Below are 23,229 nucleotides of genomic sequence, written 5' to 3'. Positions count from 1 at the left end.
TTGCATTCTTTCACCAGAAACTTTCAAGGTAAGTTGCCCATAATCACCTGGTGAGTATCCGTGGGTCTTTACTGCAGCTCATTGCAGAAGCGAGTTGAATCCTTTCTTCTTCGTTTGTGCTATTAGTGTAGATATTTAACAAAAAATCCCATTCTTTATCACTTCCCAAGGCAATGCCATAACATAAGATCTCAGTTTTAATTGGATTAGGTATTCTGTAAAGAATAACATGTGGTGATATTTCTCATAGCAGTTGAGGGATAATCATGTTATTTATGTTTATAGATTGTCATATATTTAGAACTAATTAGCTAGGAAAAAATGTTGAGATCTCAGATATAAAGAGAAAAAGTAGGGCAACTGTGGGAGCTATCGGTAGTGTTGCCATGATGAGGTGAGACTGTCACCTTAGTTTAGAAAGGGGCTTAGGGGAGAAATAACTTAGAGTAGTACTAATGGTAAGTACATGCTGATAGTAAGTTTGGTTTCATATCTTACTATTATATCTCCTAACAGTCCATCTGAGGTGATATATTAACAGAGTCTTAGCCTCAGCTCTCTGAGAGACTGCAAACAAATAAAAAAAAGAGTTGCTCTGATGTATGTATGTATATAATAAAGAACAACCTATGCTGAAACCGGTTTGGCTCAGTGGATAGAGTGTCGGTCTGCGGACTGAAAGGTCCCAGATTCGATTCCGATCAGGGGCATGTACATTGGTTGCAGGCACCTCTCCAGAAGGGGGTGTGCAAGAGGCAGCTGATCGATGTTTCTCTCTCATTGATGTTTCTAGCTCTGTATCTCTCTCCCTTCATCTCTGTAAAAAATCAATAAAATATATATATTTTTTTAAAAATTCCAGCCCTAACTGGTTTGGCTTAAAGAACAACCTAATAAGACTCCAAATAAGTGTAAGTGCTTATGGGGAATGCACTGGCAATGACAGGTTCTGGGTGACAATTACTGTATAAATTCCAACCTGTTGTTATGATCAGACCTACATTAGACAGTTGTTTTTAAAGAAAGATACTCTAATAAAATAGTAGGCGAGATTAATCAAGTGAAAACAAAACCATCATCCCCAGACTGAGATCATCAAAAAGGTAGAAAGATTGCTGGTGTTGAAACAGGACAAAGACCAGGGCAATTGCAATATTTATCTTACTCATTCTCTGGATTGTCCATCCAGTTTTTGAAGAGTTCTCTTGACAGCTGAAGACAGTCCTCAAGGCCCAAGAAACACACACTCCCAATGAGTTCATTCAGCGATATTCTGGAAGGAAAAGTCAAAGAAAAACATTTTATTTTGCATTACCACATTATTTTTTTCCAACCTCCAAGAATATGTTTCATAAAAAGATGGATATTTTAAAACATCCTTCCAATAACATCAAGTTTACTAAAAAAAAAAATAAAAAAAAAAAAGCTTTTGGGATAACAAACCTGTTGAAGATTCAGAGAAATGTTTTCTGCAAGCCTGGTATTTTTTGAAAAGTTAGAAATAAATTACTGCCATCCTTTATCTCCCTCAATCACACACATGGTGTACACAGACTCCACATCTGTTATCAATCTACTTTTCCTCCCTTTTATAATAATTGCCTTGTGGATAAAAAATGACTTTAGAGTATTTGATCTAATACTCCCAGAAAGTTCTTTATACATGGAAAGGGACGGTTTATTTCTCTCTTTGAACCATGTGCTGTTCCTTGCTTAAGTTTCTGTTTCTTCTTCAACTCCTCCTGACTATTATATATATGGCCAGAAAAAGGATAGAGGTTTTTTGTTGTTGTTGTTGTTGTTTTTTATAGCTGAGAAGGGGTACACATTATGGTTCAAAACAAATAAGTTCAAAAGAAAACAGTGAAGAACAATGATAAATCCAGATAATCGGTGTGTGGAATGTATATCCCTACTCTCCCCAAGTTTGGAGTAAAAGGTAAAGGAATTCAAAGTAGCCATAAAGTTCCAGAAAATGCAAGAGCCAAATCTCTATTCCTCCCCCATCTAGTTCCAACTCAGCTTGACCTGACTCTCTGATAAGGAATGCCCAAGGGTGGAGGCCTTCTGAAAGACAGCTCTGGGCACTCATTTATACACACGCTGTCCCTCCCCTCCACCCCAAGCTGGCTGCAGCAAGGTTGTTCCAAAGGTCTTGGGATGCTACACACACACACACACACACACACACACACACACACTCATCACTTCAGTCCAATTAACTAGTCCAAGGTTATGGCTAGTCAACAGATGTGCTGCCTGCATTTTTGAGCACACTTTTGCCTTCCTGTTTATTCACATATGCCTACACATTCACTATCCCAACTAGTCCTCTCCATCTTCAATCTATTTGTCCATTTAACCCTATGTCCTTCTAGTCATAGGTCCTAGCACTAAAATTTTCTCCTCTCTCAGAAGGAAACTCATGAGAGATAATAATCACATGTTGTATGCTTTGTATTTCTTGGTCTAATTGATTTAGACTTGATTTGACTAGTGCTGTAAATATAATCCCTGTACCATAGCTGATTACAAACTCCCTCCCTAAATCTGGAAGCCAAGCATACATACATGGAATACACCTTGGATCACAGGGAGGCTGGCGACAGCAGATATTTTGCCTTTCATCCCCTTCCTGGATCATTATGACAACGTGCTTACTTCTCTCACCAAATCAATGATGTGAAAATCATTTCTAACACGTATGAACATACACAATGACTGATATATGTCACTGTCAACCTCTCATAAAATGTGCACAGTGATAGAATTTCTGTTGCCAATCTTATACAGAGGGGACCCTTTCCCATGCCCTTTAATTCACTGGGATAGGCTGACTTTGCTTAGCATACAGCCCTTCACCATCAGTATGACATACTTATAATTTCAACTGGTAGCCTAAGATTTGAGAATACAGAGCTATAAACTCCTGTGTAAAATATCACATGATGTCCCTTATTTGTGGAATCTAATGAACAAAATAAATTGACCAACAAAATAAGACCCGAAGCATGGAGGCATGGGACAGACTAACATACCTCAATGCGGATTTAGGAGAACGAGAAGAGGTAAACCAAAGACTTACATACTTATATGCATAGCCATGGACACAGGTAATGAGGTACCTGGGGGGGTGTAGGTACTCTATATAAGTATGCAAGTCTTATATTAGGAAGGGGCTAAAAAGGGGATGGTATATATCTATAATAATATCAACAATAAAAAATATATATATTTTTAAATTTCTGAGTATACCGATATGTGCTTTGTGGGTAAATTAAGATCCCAAACTATTATTTCCTATTAGGATACATGTACCGTAGCTCATCAATCTCAGAGCTACTGCCCTAAAATAGTATATAAACATCTCTCAGTGAATCATAAGTCTTCAGATCTTATTATATAAATATGGAAGCCTATGTATTAATATGAATATTTTAATGCAATTATTACTATTCAAAAATACTTACAAAGCCAAATAGTCATCTCGCAATGCTGCCACATTTTCACGAATTATAGTTGAATAATGATTCCATATTGAGGTAAGTCTCTTTAATAGATACTTCTATAAACAATAAAGAAAATATACTGTTAGTCTGGCTCGCAACACTGAATTTGCATTGTATTTCTCTTTATCTGAAAAGACATTAATAATGACATATATGTCTTCAGAAATGATTTTTATCTGTTAGTAATGTGTAACTGGTTTATTTTTTAGCTTCCATAGGTTGTTTTCTCATACAAAATGGGGTTTAAAATAACACCATTATTATAGTTTTATGAAGACTGAACCATATAATGTATGTAATCATACTGCCTGGCAAATAAATCAATAAACATGAACTATTATTGTACTTAATATACCCTATTAATTTCTGGTTATCATAAAAAATGAAAAAGTATAAAATTAAAAAAAAAATTTAGTTGATTTTTTACAGAGAGGAAGGGAGAGAGGTAAAAAGTTAGAAACATTGATCAGCTGCCTCCTGCACACCCCCTACTGGGGATGTGCCCACAACCAAGGTACATGCCTTTAGCCGGAATCGAACCTGGGACCTTTCAGTCCGCAGGCTGATACTCTATCCACTGAGCCAAACCGGTTTTGGTGAAAAAAGTATAAAATTTAAAACTTAAACTTTTTATCTTAAAAATTCCATGTTTAATAAATAAATCTCCAAGAAAATAAGAACTGATTTATATCTCAAACAAATTTAAGCCTTAAGTCTGAAATAAAGTTTCTTCAATTGAGCTCTCAGCTGGTAAGTAATAAGATTATAAAAGTTATACATTTTCAATACATTCCTGTGTTGAAATACTAAATTTATTCATTGAAATTCTTTAAAAACAAATATTAGTTTTTATTTATTTATGCAAACCCACTCATCAGATATAATCAACGAGCCGCCTTGATCCCCCAAACAATAAAGTGCCTTCTGTTGGTCACAATCCCACAGTCCAGTAAGTTTCCATCAGCACTTTGGAGAGTAGAGACAAGCAAGTATGGAACCCTGAGGTAGTTGTGATCTCAGCCTCCAACGGCCTCAGCAACTCACTTAGAATCATCACCTAACTTACTTTCTAGTTTGTGTGTGGCCCTTAATTCTCCAAAGGTTTGCTCCCTAACTTTGGCTTTGATTCTACCTGTGCTGTCTTTCTTATGATCAATGTTTAAAACCCAATGAAGGAACTTTTCTCCTTTTATATTGTTTCAGTTATGATGGTATGTTATGTCTTTACTCATTAAGTCTAATTTCCCTCACTCTCTTCACAACATCAAGAGCAGCTTTGAATCATTACTTTTTCTAGAAATCACCTCTCTGGTTTTAAGTGCTGGCCCTGTAAATAAAAGCATTTCAATTTTGCATATAGGGTTGTTAAAAGTCATTCTATTTGATTAACAATCTTTTCTGTAAGCAAAAAGGCATACCATATCTATCCACTTCTGGTTTCTTGGGACACATTGCCACTTCCATCAATTAAATACCTTTCCAAACTTCTATCATACTCATCTCTGAGACCAGGTTTATGACAAAGATATTTTCTTTAAAGAATAATCAATCATTCCTTGAAAAAATGAATATGTATATACTTTTGAAAAGGCCTGTTTCACAGATGCTCTTTAGAATATAGAATGAGGAAGAATGGATTCTTTTAAACCACAAAACAAAGAATGACATTACCTTTAATAATGTGTATGTATCATAGTAGTTGCCCACATCAGAAACAAAATTGCTGGGTAGCAGGTTCACCAAGACTGTATGCCACACTATGATTTCATCTTCTTCAGCAAGGTACTTGGTTAAATCAAGTGCTGTTTCAATCTCAATATAATTGTTTCTGTTTGGTTTAAAAACACACACTAAAAACCTTCACTTGCTAAAAATGATCTGCACACTTTCTATATTTGTTCCATGCTTCAGTGCCTGACTTTATAAAGTATGTGAAATCAAGAAGCTAGAGGGCAAAGGTCCCATCTCATAGATAGTATGGGAATCAAGCAATCCTGACCAACCCTCCATTTTAGTTTGGTATGTGCACCCAATTCCTGGAGATTATAGAAAATCCAGGCCCAACATTAGCCTAATTATCAGGCAAAAGAATATTTGTGCACCTGGTATGCATTCTTATGAGAGTATAGTTTCCATTCAACAGGTATTAATTAAAAGTCATTCTCTCTCTAATGTTCTTCCAGCACAAACTAGAATATAGGACAATACTCTTTCCTACTATTGGGGATCTTACTACTTCAGTGAGTAGCTGAGATTTATGCTTAAGTAGCTGTTAACAAAAGGTCCTAAGAAAGGCAATGAATGCAATAAAGTAGCAAAGAAGGTAACATGCACGTGATAGAAAAGTCAGGAAAGGCCTCCTGGTGGAGGAATTTGAGAAGAACAATGAAAGGTGGGTAGAACTGAAATGGATAGTAAAAAAAAAAAAAAAGGAAAATAGTTTAGGACGAAGAAGATTAGTGGGATTAATGTGGTGGGCGGACCAAGCTAACCAAAGCAGAAAATTTCCTTTGTGTATAGTTGAGAGGTGGGGCCTAATAGGAAAGGCGGATCAAAACTGTGAAGAGCCATGAATGTCAGGATGTAGAATTTACATGTGGTGGGAAGATGTTTAGACACCTGGGTACCATCATGAAAGTGATACCTAAAAATCCTATATAATAAGAGAGGAATATGCTAATTATCTGTTACGCTGTGAATCTGCAGGAGGGTGGGGCAGCGAACTACAAGCAGGCTGCAGAGAGCTACAGCAAGCAAGCAGGAGGTGGAGAGCTAAGGAGAGGGCAGGGTAGCAAGCTATGAGGGAAGGGGAGCTACAGGAAGCTATGGCAGTGGGCAGAGAAGACAGAATGGAATTTAAAGGAATGAAAGGCTAGAAGCTAATGCAATAGGCCAAGCAAAAGACAATGAAAGCTTGGCTTAGTATGGAAGCAGTGAAGGTAGTAAGTAAGGTAAGAATCCAAAAGACTTTTCCAAGAATGAATAGATAAGATATGATGACTATTTGGGAAATGTGGAGGAGTTCAGGATATCTCTTATGTTGCAAGTTTGGGTGATGGGAAGAATAGTGGTACCTTTGACAGAGAGAAAAAATGATAGCAAGAGCAGTTTAGAGACAAATGAAGTTCAGTGTCTCAAGTGCTGAATTTAAATGACCACAGGATAAATAGAAGACAGGAAGAGACAAGCAGAGATGTAGGCTTAGAAGTCATCAACATATCTTCCACAAACATTTATTGAGTACCTTATATCTTCTAGGCACTGTACAAGTACATAATAAAATCACTGAAATTTTTAAAATGCATGCATTATTCAAAGGAAAGATAGAAAAAAAAATAACATAACCATCGCTGGTCTTAGGATGCTCACAGCAGCAAGAAGAGAAGCCAGGTACATGAGGAGGACTATGTTTGCATATCGAGGTCTCAGGAAGCCAGTAAAGAAGTTTCCAGGAGGATGTGGTCAATAGTCCCAAAGTCAGGGTAATCTCAGAGCCAAGTTTCAACAAAGTAGTGAGCAAGGAAGTATGCTGCAGGTTTCAGAGGGGAAAAGCAGTAAAGAAATAAAGAGAAAATAAGCAGACATTCATTCAAGAAATAGGACAAGCCAAAGAGAGAGTGAGCACACTAGGTAATTTATTATGTACACTCCTTACTTTTATTGTCTGAACATATAAATTCTGAACATATATTAATTTGCCTGGTCAAATACTTACCAGCTGCTTTTATATATGTGTTACATTTTATATATATCATAATGAATAAAGGTGATATAAATAAAGTCAATTAATTTTGCAATATGTTAAAATACATGCCATATCTCATTAAAATTACACCTACAGCCATCATCACCAGGTATCATAAATCACTTCAAAATTTTAATACATAGTCTATTTCCAGCAACTCGTTTTTTAGATGTCAGCTACTTTTTTAGATTTTAACACTCAATATCATAGAAAAATATGAACACAATCTTCCTAAATTTATACATTTTAACATTTACTAGAGTTTACAAAATTAAGCTTGAATCAGTTGTAATTTACCTAAATTTTTATTCCTGATTGATACTTTTAAAATAATGGTTCTTACACTTTTTATAATCCTATCTAATAAGAGTAATATTCAAATTGACAGTCACTGCAACACACAAGATGGCCGCCCCCAGTTGGTCAAAGATGGCAGCCCCCTGTAGACACAAGATGGCTGTCACAAAATGGTTGGCAGGGAAGGGCAGTTGGGCGCATCCAGGCCTACAGGACAAGGCTTGGAGGGTAGGGCAGTTGGGGGTGACCAGGCTGGCAAGGAGGGCAATTAGGGGCAATCGGGCTGGCAGGGGAGCAGTTAAGCGTTGATCAGGCTAGCAGCAGAGTGGCTAGGGGGTGATCAACCTGGCAGGCAGAAGTGGTTAGGGGAAATCAGGCAGGCAGGTGAGTGGTTGGGAGCCAGCAGTCCTGGATTGTGAGAAGGGTCTCAGATTGGAGAGGGTGCAGGCTGGGCCGAGGGACACCTCCCTCCTCATGCATGAATTTCATGCACCAGGCCTCTCACAATCCTATAAATATTTAAATACTATTATCTTTTTTCTCTTTATATCATTTCTATTCCATCCTTTTCAAACTTTTCTTTTAAGGTGTTTCTTTAAAAACATTGAGTTATCTTTTCTATTCTTTTAAAACCCTTTAAAAATTCTCCATAATTAGCTTAAATCTTATTATACCAAAGTTAATTAAATTGAAAATATATAGGACTTTGATTATAATTGAATGTCAAGGTTTGACTTGAGAAGAACATATTCTTCCTCTCAAAACATTGTTGTTATTTATGGCTTTCTAATTGTAATAGACATTATTGCTCTTTCTTTATAGGACTTTGTCTTTTTCTTTTTTATTGTGGAAAAATACACATAAAATTTGTCATTGTACAGTTCAGCAGTATTAAATACATTCATAATGTTGTGCAAACATCACCACCATCTGTCTTGTTAACTCTTTTCATTTGTAAAACTGAAACTCTGTACCCATTAAATAATATCTCTCCTTTTCACCTTTCCCCCAACCCCTGGCAACCACCATTCTGCTTTAAGTCTTTATGATTTTGATTACTCTAAGTACCTCATGTACAGTGGAATGTTACAGTACTTTTCTTTTTGTGACTGGCTTATTTCACTTAGCATAGTGCCCTCAAGTTTCATCCATGTTGCTGCACATCCCAAGAACTTTTATGTAATAAAATGCTACTATCACTACAGAATTTGATCCTGATCTTGAGAAGTTATGGCCTGGATATGCTAAAGAACCAATTTCATAGTGAGAAGTTCTTAATGATAAATTCTCAAGGTGAACTCTAAAACCATGTGAGAAGAAAATATACTCACTGAGACAAGGAAAATGCATCATCAATCAACTGCATTCTGTGAATAACAGGAATAGCCTGCAAATTAAATCCCAACATGTACAGAAAAAGATGATATTTTTTTTTAGTAAATGAAATAACTTGAAAAGAATAACATTTAAAGATCATTGCTAATTACAAAGTACTTTTACATGACTTTTTCATGTACAGAGAAATGATAAATATGAAGGGTAGTCCCCATAATTTATATATTATACATCTGTTTTTGATAAATAATCCCTCTGGACATGAATCACCAGGCTTAAATAAGGCAGAGAATTATGCCAAGATTCTCCCTGAAAACAGCATGTTAGAAAATAAAAACAGGAAGCCAAGTTTAAAAGGCTTCTCCAAAACAGAAAGCATACATTAAATTGTATGACAATGTCCAAATTATTGTCAGAGGAATTTTTTGGCATGGGGGCGGGGGGCGGGGCTTAAATAACTCTTATTTAGCACTATTATGGTAACATTGAGGTACTCTTTTAAATGATATCTCTCTTCTCAGGAATTTACTGCATTGACACAATACCACCAATAGAGCCTGTTGAGTCACAAAAAGACAGGAGTCAATCTCCAGCCTAACTCCTGAGGCTCCTGTTTGAGCTCTTTGGCATGGCCAGGCCACAGGACTCTGTCTCAGCTGTAGCGTCCTAAGGATGCCCAACGCCTCCCACAGTATTCCTTCAATAGCTCCAGCCTTTTCATATATTTGGTACTAGAAAAGTTATCTTCACCTACATTGGAGCAAACCAAACTTAATTCTTTTCTTGGGAGTAGTCTCTTTTTCCTTCTAGTGATAATAACATATTTTCTAGATTAATATTAATAACTGAAATGTGTTTTTTTTTTATTTGCTCACCAATTATCTTGTAGGAATAATTAACCTCCGTCTTTAAGTAAATCTGCAGTGGTTTCTAGATCATTGCTATAATAACACGACCTAAAGCTTCCATAGCCAAGAGTGCCCTTAGAAATTAACAAGAATTTAGCTACTCAGAGAGAGATTTTAAAATGTCATCGTAAGTCATTTTTGTAGCTTTATACAAAAGCATAATAATTTTTAAAAGTTACTGAACGCGTTCTGAATGCCTGAATTGTGTCAGGCCTCTGTTAGACATAACACATGCCTCACTTTACGGGCAATCCTCGGGTTACGTCGGACCGGACGTGCGTTGTTTTGTGGTTATGTCACCATCTCCCATTTATTTATAAAAAAAAACACACAAAAGTTCCATCATTTCAACGTACGTACATATGTGCTTTATGTTTTTTATTATTTATTTACCACAAGTAAAGGTCAGGAATTGTTATCTTTCTTTTAAATTTTTTTACTGTGTCACTTCATTACTGCTGTGTGTGCTCCAGGTGAGTGACGTAGGTGCTTATGTAGGTGGGTTCCGACTTACGGCGAAATCACATGACATCGCACCGTAGGAACGGATCTCCGACGTAAACCCAGGACCTACTATATTTAATCTTCGCAACAACCCTTTAAGGTTGGCCTGTTACACCCATTATTATACAGATAAGAAAACTGAGGCATGATTGGCCATGTAAGAGGCCAAAGGCCACACACCTGGCAAACGATGAACATAAGCACAAATCTACCTGACTGAAAATCCAAAATCTGGACCCATGTTCTTTATATCATCTTCTGGTGGAGAGGTTCCTGCATGTGTCTCAGAGAATTTCCAGAGTGAGACACCTAAGATTTCTTTTAGTTCAATACTCTAGTTTTACAAATGTCATCTCAATGAAGAGCCCAAGATTTCACAGCTGAGCCAATTCTATAGACTTGTAAGCCAGCATCTACCTCCACCAATGGAGATTTGGTTTAATTCAACCAATAAAAATCTTACTGATTTTAGCTAGCCAACACTTTAATATTTACATATTGTATAATGATTTATAATTATTTCACAATTTAAAGTGATTTTGGATTATTATTGATATTTGTGGATTAAATTCTCCCCTCTGAGGGAGAGGGAGAATAAAATTTTTACAAAAATTAACATTTTCTAGCATATACTGCATATCTATTATGGGCTTAGAAATTTAAAGTATATGTTTACCTACATTGTCTCTAATCCTCATGATAAATAAGTAATATATAAGATTATTTCCATTTAAAATAAGAAATGAAAGCAGAACATTTAAGTAACTTGCCTAACATCACAAAACTAATGTTTAATAGGAAAATGTATTCTTATTTTTACCTAGGAAGGTAAAATTGTTGTGGGAAAGTGAGATTAATGTTCAAAAATAAAAAAACACTCAACCAAAATCTCCCCTTTCTAAGGATAAGTAATGATGGGAAGGTCTCTTCTCATTACACAGACATATGAAAGCTCAATTCTGAAAGGCTAGAGAGTGTAATACTAATGACTTAACAAAGGTATAAAAATAATCTTACCTTATGATCGTTTTTAAGCTGTTGAATTAATTTCTCCCAACCTAACTTATCATAGTTAACTCTGTAATATCCAGTCATATTCAAATTTAAAATCACCCAGTCATGATCAGAATTTGAAACTTGCATGTCAGGGAATAATTCTACAAAGAAACATGTGAAATGTTTGACATGGTACATTTGAAAAATATTTCAATATATGTTTATACTATGTTCTCTTAATTCTAAACAATAAAGCCAATGAAACAAAAATTAAAGGAATTCTAATATATATATCTTACCATATATATTTTTTCACATTAATAGCTTTTGATTTGAAACTTTTCTTTAAGTCTCTATGTTCAACAAGAATGATATCATAGTTTAGTTTTAAACAGGATAGCTTTTCAAAAGCTAAATATTTCAACTTTTTATCCTTTGCCTTTGTATTATATATATATTCATGTATATATGTGAAGATATTTTAAAAATTTGTTACTTACTGCTGCTTTTATCTAGCCAGACTAAAGATTGTGTAGCTCCATTTTTCATCCAAAGAATAGGTACAATCCATGTGTCACTTTGAAAAAAATATTTAAATTCAGTTAGTTTTAGCACATAAGAATGTAAGCACTGAGCCAATGTTAAATGAGATGATAAAATAACAGACAGAAATTGGTCATTCCCCCTGGATATGTAGGACTTGACTTTTTATTATTCACTGTTGATTTTACAAGCCAGTTTTGCTTTAGCTGTTTGGTTAATCTCTCTTGTTGTATCTTATCGATTGACTTCTTATAACTTAAGGTAGCTTCTAGGACTATCTTGTATCTGAAACTTTAAAGGCCTATTTATAATAAATTATAGCCACCTGGTGTTCAGAGGTTGTTCAAAAGCTGCAGACAGACCCAAATCCATCCTTGCCAAGAGAGGTAAAGAGTAATTTAAGAAGAAAAAATCTTGGCAAATATTTCAAAATACTTTTCTGCATCAAGCTTTCTTCCCAACTGAAAAATGTTCAACATGGTCCTAGCTGGTTTGGCTCAGTGGATAGAACATTGGTCTGTGAATTGAAAGGTTCCGAGTTCAATTTCCATCAAGGGCACATGCCTGGGTTTCAGGCTCAATCCCCAATAGGGGGCGTGCAGGAGGTAGCTAATCAATGATTCTCTCATATCATTGATGTTTCCATCTCTTTCTCCTTCTCCTTTCCTCTCTGAAATTAATTTTTTAAAATGAAAAATGTTCAGCATGACTCAGCCAGATTATTCGTAGTTCCTGAATGCTGACATTCTTTCTGTGTTGGTGGACATGACCTGAATAAAGTAGCTGACCCCAAAGAGGACATTAGTCATCTGAAGGGACATGCTGCTTGGAATTTGGACAATATTTTTCAATCTTGCTTAAATACTCACAAGTCTGGGTTCTCAAAGGAATTAAACTGAGGGTTTCTGTTTTACCTGATGACTAAGGCATAACTCTTCTCAAAAGACACAGAGTATCACAGTGAGAAGAGATCTTTAGGTCTCTTGTTCTTTAGGTCTCTTGTTTTTTTTTTAAAAAAAAAACCCTGGGGTTTTTAAAAAAGAGTAAGAGGACCTGAAAATTTTGGTAGTGGTATTTGAAAATTAATTACTCATTTGTGGCAATACTACAATTTTCAATTTAAATTTTTTTTTTTTAAATTAAAAAAAAACAGTTGAATATTAACAAATTAAGAAATAGAAGGGAAGGGAAAAGAGGGAAAGAAAGGGAAAGGAAAGTGATGAATATTATACTCATTATTTCATTTTTAAAACAATCTACTGGGATACCTGTTATTATGATTACTTTATAGATAAGTCAATTAAACTCAGAGATTTTAAATAAGACTTACCTAGGATTTGAAGTTTGTTGGAATTCCTATTTGAACCCAGGTCTAACAGTATTGAAAGCCCATAATTCTAATGATATAGGTATGGGTACAAATACACATATACATGCATGTGTGGACATGCACAAAACTAGTCCTCAGATATAGTTACCATTCACTACTGCATCTAGAGAGAAGAAGATGACCTTGCAACACAATATCCTTTTATCTTAACTATAATAGCATGAGGTCATCTATGGCCCTAGTGTATTGCTTGTCCCCCAGAATATTGAGTAATTTGTTATCTCTGTCTGAAGGACAAAAAAGAAATACATAACACCCAAAGTTTTGGTCAATGTTGTTGAGGAGGGGCACTGCCTTAAAACCTTAAAAGCAGGTCGCTGGCCTGGCTCAGGACATCAGGGGCTCTCCCTCATTCTAGCACCCCAGGAACGTCCTACATGGAGTCCTAAGTCACTATCCCAGAGTCACTCTGTAAAATGGTGTAGCCAGCAGGGGTTATGCTTCCTCACCCGCAGGCTGGTTTCCATTTGATTAGAACTCAACCCCAAGGAAGGTAAAGACAGAGGAGCAAATCTACCTACTTGTGGGTGAGAAGAGTCTGATTTTTAACCTTTCCAAGATGAAATGGTTCCTGTTTCATGAGGCCAGTAGATACATTTAAGGTGATAACTGGAAAACCACTCTGGTAGGTCCAACTGTCCATTATACTTTTTACTGTTGCTGGCAAAACAATTTTACTCTGGTCATCTATGGCCTGTATTAAAAAAGTCATCAGAAAAGCAGATATTTATCTTCAAAATCTTTTGAGGTAGCAATCTCCTAAAAGAAACAACATAGCTCTTCTATATAGTAATTACCAGTGGGTGATACGCAGGCCCAAATTCAGAACTCCCTTCAACTCTATACCTGAATGGCTCCTTAATTCATTCATTCATTTACTCACTAAACATACATTTTTAGTTCTAATATGTGCAGGCTCTGCTCTGGGCACTGGAAATACAGTGGTGGAGACTAAAGAATCAGCCCAACTTAAGGGAGTTTCACAAACAAGGTAAAACTGTTTTCCTGTGGCTCTGCCATAGAAGCACGGCCACCCCATCTTGCTGAACTCTATCATACAGAACAACTTGGCAAAAACAACTCAGGAATTAGGCCAATACCATTTGAAAATGCCTCCAGAGATCATCTTGCTTAGCATTTGAGAACGAAAATGACCTCAAATACGACTGTAAAAAAAGAAAAGTTAAGGTTAGCATAAATCACATCCCAAAGAATTTTATGTTTATTGCCTTCCAGGTAACATTTTGTAAACTCACCTTAAGGGCGCTGATAAATAAATTGTCATTCAGGAAACTAGAAAGCATCCGGACCAAACACGCTCCCTAAGATATAAGAAGTTGTCCATGATTTTAACAAAACTCAATATCTAAATACTGACATATTACATTTCAACAAGTATTATACTGGACTATACTCCTGAATGCATAGTGCACTTTAGTTGAATGTTTCAGTTATTCTAAATTATTTTAATAAAATAGTAGACTGTCACTAATTAATAGGTACAAGGTGAACTAATGCCCTACATATAAAGAGTTCAGGGTACACAAAATGTTTTAAATTATAATAACATATGGCAAAAATAAATTTGTACCAAATAGACGGGTTTACCTTAAAAGTAGCAAGTATCTAAGTCTATTCATAATGGTAGATGATATTGAGTACCTAAGATGTGCTTGATTAATACTTACTCAATAATAATTCATTTAACCACATTTTCTGAAACATATCTACTGAATAAAATTAGGATTATTTGTATTAAAAGTTTTACAATAGCATATTAGCTTATGATCCTTGGAATCCATTTTATGCAACTTTCTGCAAGAGTTCAGAACAAAGGGAAATATATGACTGATTTTACCTTATTGTAAGTAAATATGTCAAAGAGCTCATTTATTTCATTAATTCCTGTGAAATTTTCCACCTTCATGGATACAGCTCGAGGCACCATGGAGTGATCTTTTCTGAGAACATCATGTAAAACGTTAGAAAAAAATACTTCATTCTAAAAGGAAATGATTGAGCCACATTAAGTTCTGAGGTGTCACAGAAACACAAAATTCAATGTTCCCAAAATACTTTAAAAAACTGATGTTGAAGAAGGAGGAAAACAATAATTAAGAAGTGCTCTGTGAACTACAATATGCCAAATAAGCAAGGATTCCATCCTACCTAATAATAGACAAACATGTAAATTGACTATACCTCTGCTATGCCACCAGCCCATCAGGAGTGGTATGGAAATTAACAAAGATGACAATTAATTTGCATACACAGGCACTGAGTGTCTGGGGCAGGACACTTGTATCGTCACCATAGCGACGATACAGGCTTTCTGCCCCGCCCCACCTCTGGTCTCTCAGGGCCTCTGGGCAGCGTGGGAAGGCAGGGCCAGAGCAGAAAGAGGTGGCTCCAGGACTGAAAGAGGCTGAGCCGGAGTGGAAAGGCAGCCGGAGTTTCCAGCAGCCAGGAAAAGGAAAGTTCATTCTAGCATGAATCTTCGTGCATCAGGCTTCTAGTGAGTAATAAAATTCTAGGATACTTTCCTTCCCATTTGTTGTCTTTCTTTATTTCAATTCTTAAAAAATCAATTACAAGAGCTCCATATACATTTTTCCTAAGGAGATCACTGGAAGGTGGATGGGGGGGAGAAAATAGTATCTTTTGGTGGTTTTAATTGTCTATAATTTTATAGAGAATTATTAAAATATAATATTAATCTAATTAATAATAGCAAACCCTTAAGATTGATCAGTATCTCTTTCATGGACATTCATAAACCAAAAGCATGCCATATTTATAAATTCACAAGAATGCTGATATAATAATCTGTAATTGGAAATAAATCAACAGATTGGATATAACAGTTTATATGTAACTCATACGTTAGAAGAAGGCACTTGTTATATTTTAATAAGAAGTACAGAACTCATATGTACACATAGAATAGCTTAATAAAAATTTAAAAAAAGAAGTACATAACTCTATACTGGTAAAAGACTAAATCTCTCTGACCCATGACAAGGGCCATTTCTTTCTGAAGAAAAGCTGAAAGGATAACCAAAGTACAGCCAAGAGATGCATGGGATGGACAAGCCAAAGAAGAAACAGTGGAGAAGCTGCAGGAATAGCATACCCTGAAGAGCCCCTGATAATCCACATGAAGCCTCTTTTGGAGGTCCCCATGTTGACTCTCTCACTCCTGGACAGTCTCAGAAACTTTCAAATTCTGTCCCACTTCCATTAGCCTATGTTCCAATCATCATCCTATTGGCACAGTATTTTTAGATTCATTAACAGCATTGATTAGGCTTTTATCAAACTCTGAGAAAGCCTGTCATTTAGGGCAAAGCATGCCAATAATGACAATCTTCAACATCAATAAAGGTCACCTGGGGATTTTGTCAAACTCATATTCTAATTCAGTTGGGATCTGGGGTGGGGCCTATACTTTAACCAGATGACCTGACATTGCTAATATGAGAATCACACTTTTAGTCACAAAAATTTAGGGGAGACATCTACATAAGTCTATTCTTATTCATTAAGTATAGGTTTCATTAATTTAACACTCAAGAGTTCTGCGTCTGCATATGGTTCTCTGATTTTCTTTCTCAATTTTAATCTAATTACTAAAAGTCCATGATCTCTCAAAGATCATTGTAATAAAGCCTTAAGCTTAAACATTTTTTTTAAAGCTTATGCTAATTTTCTCAAGTGCCAGGATCTGATGCTCTTCTAGCAAGGATTGTATTCACTCCGCTGCACAGTAATTGAGAAATGTAGACTCAGAAAAGAGAAATTAAGAACCAATGATGAAAAAGTAACTAAATGATTCAAATAGAGGCTAGTCTTACCATCTAAACTTCAAAAAACAAACAAACACCAATAATATGTTTTCATCAAATTTCCCAGATATGACAATACCTTAACCACTTTATTTGCATTAAGAGGTACTGATTGATGTTAATATATTCCATTCAATTAAGACCCGGGAGCCCTTGAGGGATGTCCAGCTCCCAGTTTAGGCCTGTGGGATTGGACCTACTCTGGCAGTTGGACATCCCTCTCGCAATTGGAGACCTCTGGCTCCTAACTGCTGCTCCTTAGTGCTGCCACGGAGGTGGGAGCAGCTCCTGCCACCACTGCTGTGCTTGCCAGCCATGAGCCTGGCTTGTAGCTGAGCAGTGCTCCCCCTGTGGGAGCACACTGACCACCAAGGGGCAGCTCCTGCATTGAACATCACTGGTGTTCAGAGCTCATCATAGCGACCGGTCATTCTGGTTGTTCTACCATAACAGTCGCTTAGGCTTTTATTATATAGATTATATATTATATTAACTATATTCTATGTGAAATTATATGTACTATTTTAAATATATAATATAGCATATTACTTATCATTAAATTCATAGACCGCTGATTACAACTGCTTTAAAATTATACACATAGACCTTAGGTAGGAATAAGTGAAAATAACCTAAAATCAAACAATAAGAAAAGATTGTACACATATACCTTATAAGGTTATATAATAACACGTTAGGCAACCTTTAAAAATCTTGTTTTCAAAAATAATTAATGATTTGTGGAAATGCTTTTGCTATCGTTTGAAGTTAAAAAAAGGCATTACACATTTCTGTGTAATTCCCACTTTTATGAATATTTACAATAAATAAGCATAGAAAAAAACACATTAAAAAGATAACACTGATCATCTCTGGTATTATAGATAATGTAACATTACTTGAATTTTTTTATGCTTTACACATTTTCAACAATAACTATGCATTACTTTCATAAGTAGAAAAAATATATAAATAAATTTGACAGACATACTTACTCCTGGGAGTTTAGGATTGAAATAATTAATTACTTCAAACTCAAAGTGAGTCGCGAAACCTTCATTGAGCCAGATATTGTTCCACCAACTCATGGTAACCAAGTTTCCAAACCACTTTTGAAGATGGAAAAGAAAAGAGTTGTCTTAAATTTAATTTAGGTAATATTTCTTGAAATTGCAGGTTAAGTAAATGTAGAATCAAAGACAAACTTTATTTGCTATCAATAAAACAGGATTTCAAAAAAACACATTGTTTTAACATGAAAAATATTAGTCATTTATTCATTTCCCTGAAATAATTATTTCACATTCAAAGTTTGAAAGCAATTTTTTTAAAAAACTGTGGTATTCAAAAATAATGAAACCCAGAGTAGCATTTCTTAAACTGTCCACTTTGCCGGTAAGTTAAATAAAGCAGAAGTTCTAAATGATCACTTAATATCTACTAATTACAGCATCTTATACAGCAGGATTCAGCTGTAAGCAGGTATGTTTTAAAAATACGATCTGATCTGTGCCCTGTACAAATCACTCAAGTAATCATGTTCTGCAAAATGGTACCACTACAATTATTTTCTATTGGAGCTTAAGCATCAGAGAGGTGGTAGAAAGTGTCAAATAGATGATGAATAGAATCAGGAAAGAAAAACACAATACTTTCCAAAACCAACAAATCCACACCCTAGTATTTAACCAAATTTTTAGAACAGCTGTGATGTGCTAAGAGTTAGCCTGTATTTCAAAACAATGTGTCACTTAGGATATAATAAAAAATGACACTTTGGGTGACTAATCAAAACTTGTGGAAGTGTGTGTTGAATGTGTAACAGGGTGTTTGTTATTCAATCCCAGTAAATCGCTTTCCCAACATTTCTTAGGGAACCATATAACAAAATAATTTCATAGTTCAGTTATTTCTTTCTTTGATTGGCTTGTATTAATGGAGCCAAGGTCAAAAGACACATATGAAAATTTCCATCAAACCAAATTTCCATCAAACTAAGCTTCTCCAACCACAACATGAAAGTATAAAATTCTAATGAAATGAACTTTGTTTACACCATTTTTGGGATGCAGCTCGAGGATTAATTATCACTCATCTCACTGACATTAATATATTGTATATATCCCTTTAACCTCTCTCCCTCCCCTCCCATCCCCCAAAAAAGAGTGACAATCTACTGATGAAATGTGGATATCTTTCCGTGACCTTTCATGATGTACCTTATTTTGAGATGGCATGAAAACAAATAATCATAGCTCTGCTTGGCTTATTTTTCCTGAAAGGAACTTTTTGGAGCAAGTTAGTCCTTGGATGTAAATACCTAACCCTCCAAAAGACTGTAAGGTATCATCACTGTGATTCCTTAATAACTGTTCAGATCTACCTAGGATATGATTACATAGAGCCTCCCTTGTTTTTCTCACTATATATATCTATATATTTTAGAGAGGGCAGAAGGGAGAGGAGAAGGAGAGAGGACTGAGCCCACGACCCAGACATGTACGCCTACTGGGGATCAAACCTGAAACCTCTAGCTGCATGAGAAGACATTCAACCAACTGAACCACACTGGCCATGGCTCCTGTTTTATTTTTTAAATATTTTCTTTCATGCCCTAGCTGGTTTGGCTCAGTGGATAGAGCCTGAGGACTGGAGGGTCCCAGGTCCAGTTCTGGTCAAGGGCATGTACCTTGGTTGTGGCCACATCCCCAGTGGGGAGTGTGCAGGAGGCAGCTGATCAATGTTTCTCTCTCATCAATGTTTCTAACTCTCTCTCCCTCTCCCTTCCTCTCTGTAAAAAATCAATAAAATATATTTTTTTAATTTTCTTTTTCAGAGAGAGGGGAAGGAAAAGGGAGAGAGAAACATCTATGTGAGAGTGAGACATCGATTGATTGCCTTCTGCATGCCCACTACCAGGGATAGGCTGCAACCCAACCAACTGATCTATAGTGGCCAGGGCTTTCATTGTCCCATTTTTTGAATAAATTTTTAAAAATTTGCTGTGTGGCAAATGTTGCTGTTTTTCTTTTATACTTTTTTTTTTTTTTTTTTTTTTTTTTTTTTTTGCTATTTTTGGTAGAGCAGCTGGAAAATACCTTCATGTGGAATAAGAGAAAACATTTTACCACGTGCCTGATGCCCAATCTCGTGCGCGACAATTTGGGAAATCACCGTCTTTTGTTCTGTCAGTTCATCATCTGGTTTCAGCAATAATAATGACTCATCAAATATAATTAGTCCCCAATTTTCCATTGCACGGCTGTCAAAAGTAGGTAAGGCAATAATATCTAAATGGAATTCAATGGAGGAAACAATAGAATCATCTCTTTAAAAAAAATTGAGATTTCCAGCTATAAATATCTCAAAGTTAAATCATATAAGTACTGAAAAAATACAAGTAAGTATGTGTAATCTGAGAGTAGACTTTAAAGACAAAAATCAAAGACAGAAGCCAGAAAATAAATTGTTTTGATTATATAAACACCAAATACAGTAGGTCCTCAGGTTACGTCAGAGATCTGTTTCTATGGCATCACGTAACACAATTTTTGCTGTAAATCAGAACCCCACCTACATAAGCACTGTGTCACTCACATGAAGCACACACATAGCAGTAATGAAGTAAAACAGTAAAAAAAAAAAAAAAAAAAAAATTTAAAAGAAAGATAACAATCCCTGACCTTTACTTTAAATAATAAAAAACATAAAGCACATATGTACATAAGTCAAAATGATGGAAAAAAATTTTTTAATAAACTAGTGGCTCGGTGCATGAAATTCATGCACATTAAGAGAGGATTAGCTAGAGGAAATATTTTAATATTGCTATTTACTCTTTCTCTATAATAGAAGTGTCAGAATGAAAGAAAATTAGTAAAATGTATATGAAAATCTTCCTCCTGTCAGAATTTAGGGCGTGCCACGGGATCCAGAGTTAAGTCCCTGCCTACCCGTGGTGCCTTAAAATCACTAGTGACCCAGATCCAGCTGGCTCCACCCACATTGGGTGAGATCCAGACCCGACCAGCCGCACCCTTGTCAAGCCCTGCTGGGCAGGGAGCGCAGCCTCAGGTCCCCTGGCCCAGTGCCAGGGTGGGCGATGTGGCCTGAGGTCCCTCAGCCCAGGGCAGGAGGAGCAGCCTGAGGTTCTCCAGCCTGGCACTGGGGCAGAGGGCACAGCCTCAGGTCCCCTGCCATGGCCCGATTGCTCATTATGCGAACTCTGCCTCCACTGTAGGTGCAGCCATCTTGTGTTATGGAAACCGCCCCCCCCCCCCCACCGTGGGCGCCATCATATTTTTGATGTTGTGATGGTCAATTTGCATATTCCCCTTTATTAGATAGGATGGGAGATGGTGACATAACCACAAAGCTATGTACATCGAGTTTGACATAACCCAAGGACTGCCTGTACTTTTAATGAAGGACTTGTATCCAAAATATACAAAGATCTCTTTAAAAGTCAACAATAAGCAAATAAACAACTTTATAAATTTGGCCAAAGATCATAACAGACATGTCACTAAGAATATATACAAATGAAATATAACCATATGAAAAGAAGCTCAACATCATATGTCATTAGGAAATTTCAAATTAAAACAATAATAAAACAAAAACAATGAGATACCACTACACAACCATTAGGATGACTAAAATCCAAAACACAACACCAAATGCTGGAGAAGATTTGGAACAACAGAAACTCTCATTATTGCTGGGGGGGATGCAAAATGGTAAAGCCACTTTGGAAGAAAGTTTGGTGATTTCTGATAAAGCTAAACATAGGCTGACCATACAGTCTAGCAACTGAGCTTCAGGTATTTACCCTAAAGAGTAATACCTAAGTTTATGCCCATACAAAAACTTGCAGACATGTTTATTGCCTCTTTATTCGTAATTGCCCCAAATGGGAAGCAACCAAGATGTCCTTCAAAGGCCAATGGATAAACAAACTGTTGGACATCCATACAATAGTATATTATCCTATCTAATAAAAGAGTAATATGCAAATTGACTATCACTCCAAGACCCAAGATGGCTGCTTCCATGTGGACAAAGATGGCTGCCTCCAAGTGGACACAAGATGGCCACCACAAGATGGCCTACAGGGGAGGACAGTTGTGGGCAATCAGGCAAGCAGGGAGGGCATTTAGGGGTGACTGGGCCAGCAGAGGAGGGCAGTTGGAGGAGACCAGGCCAGCAGGGGAGGGCAGTTGGGGGTGATCAGGTTGGCCAGGGAGGGCAGTTAGAAGCAATCAGGCCGGCCAGGGAGCAGTTAGGCATCAATCAGGCTGGCAGGGGAGTGGTTAGGGGGTGATCAGACTGGCAGGCAGAAGTAGTTAGGGGCAATCAGGCAAAGGCAGGCAAGTGTTTGGGAGCCAGCAGTTCTGGATTGTGAGAGGGATGTCCCAGATTGGAGAGGGTGCAGGCTTGGCTGAGACCATCCCCACCCCCCAACATGAATTTCGTGCACCAGGCCTCTAGTTCAGTTATAAAAAGAAATTATCTATTAAGCTATGAAAATTCATGGAGAACTGTAAATGTATTTCACTAATTAAGGAAGCCAGTCTAAAAAACCTACACATGGTATAATTCCAACTATATATCATTACTGAAAAGGTAAAACTATAGATATAATAAAAAGATTAGTGGTTTTCAGGAACTTGGGGGGAGGAGGCAGGATGAATAGGTGGAGCACAATGGATTTTTATGGTAGAAAAACTATTCAGTTTGATACTAAAATGGTGTTTACATACGTTATACATTTCTCAAAACTCATAGAACTGTGCAGCACAAAGTGAACTCTAATGTAAACTGTGGACTTTAGTTAATAATAATGTATCAATGTTGCTTCATCAATTATAATAAATGTATCACACTAATGCAAGATATTAATAGCAGAAACTGGGGCAGAGTGGAGAAGAGGAAGAAGAGGTATATGGGAACTCTCTAAAAAATAAACTCTATCTAAAATTAAACATTTAGTTCACTAAAAGATACCATAAACAAATTTGAAAGGCAAGCTGAGAAAAGTATATATCACAACTAGACATTATTTTTTTAGTAAAAAATTCTGACAAATAAAAAAAATATGAATAATTCACTAAAGAAATAATTCAAACAGCCAATAATCTTATTTAAAATGTTCAAC

General features: G+C 36.3%; 1 protein-coding gene across 1 annotated transcript in view; it reads right to left on the bottom strand.

The window, feature by feature from the left end:
* The window catches only part of LVRN (laeverin), a 58,363-nt gene that overhangs the window by 12,793 nt on the left and 22,341 nt on the right, over nt 1-23,229 (bottom strand). The window contains exons 5-17 of the mRNA XM_084882818.1: nt 20,208-20,362; nt 18,068-18,181; nt 15,086-15,229; nt 14,484-14,549; nt 14,328-14,393; nt 13,749-13,921; nt 11,795-11,871; nt 11,316-11,455; nt 8,883-8,938; nt 5,181-5,337; nt 3,471-3,565; nt 1,166-1,273; nt 48-215 (exon numbers count right to left, since the gene is read on the bottom strand). Coding sequence (XP_084738944.1) covers nt 48-215; nt 1,166-1,273; nt 3,471-3,565; nt 5,181-5,337; nt 8,883-8,938; nt 11,316-11,455; nt 11,795-11,871; nt 13,749-13,921; nt 14,328-14,393; nt 14,484-14,549; nt 15,086-15,229; nt 18,068-18,181; nt 20,208-20,362 — 1,519 coding nt within the window. The remainder of the gene's footprint in view (nt 1-47; nt 216-1,165; nt 1,274-3,470; nt 3,566-5,180; nt 5,338-8,882; nt 8,939-11,315; nt 11,456-11,794; nt 11,872-13,748; nt 13,922-14,327; nt 14,394-14,483; nt 14,550-15,085; nt 15,230-18,067; nt 18,182-20,207; nt 20,363-23,229) is intronic.

The sequence above is a fragment of the Pipistrellus hanaki genome (assembly GCF_964339955.1).
Source record: "Pipistrellus hanaki genome assembly, chromosome: 4".
Taxonomy (NCBI): Eukaryota; Metazoa; Chordata; class Mammalia; order Chiroptera; family Vespertilionidae; genus Pipistrellus; species Pipistrellus hanaki.
Note: the sequence above shows the minus strand (reverse complement) of the source record. Positions and strands in the feature narration are given on the sequence as shown.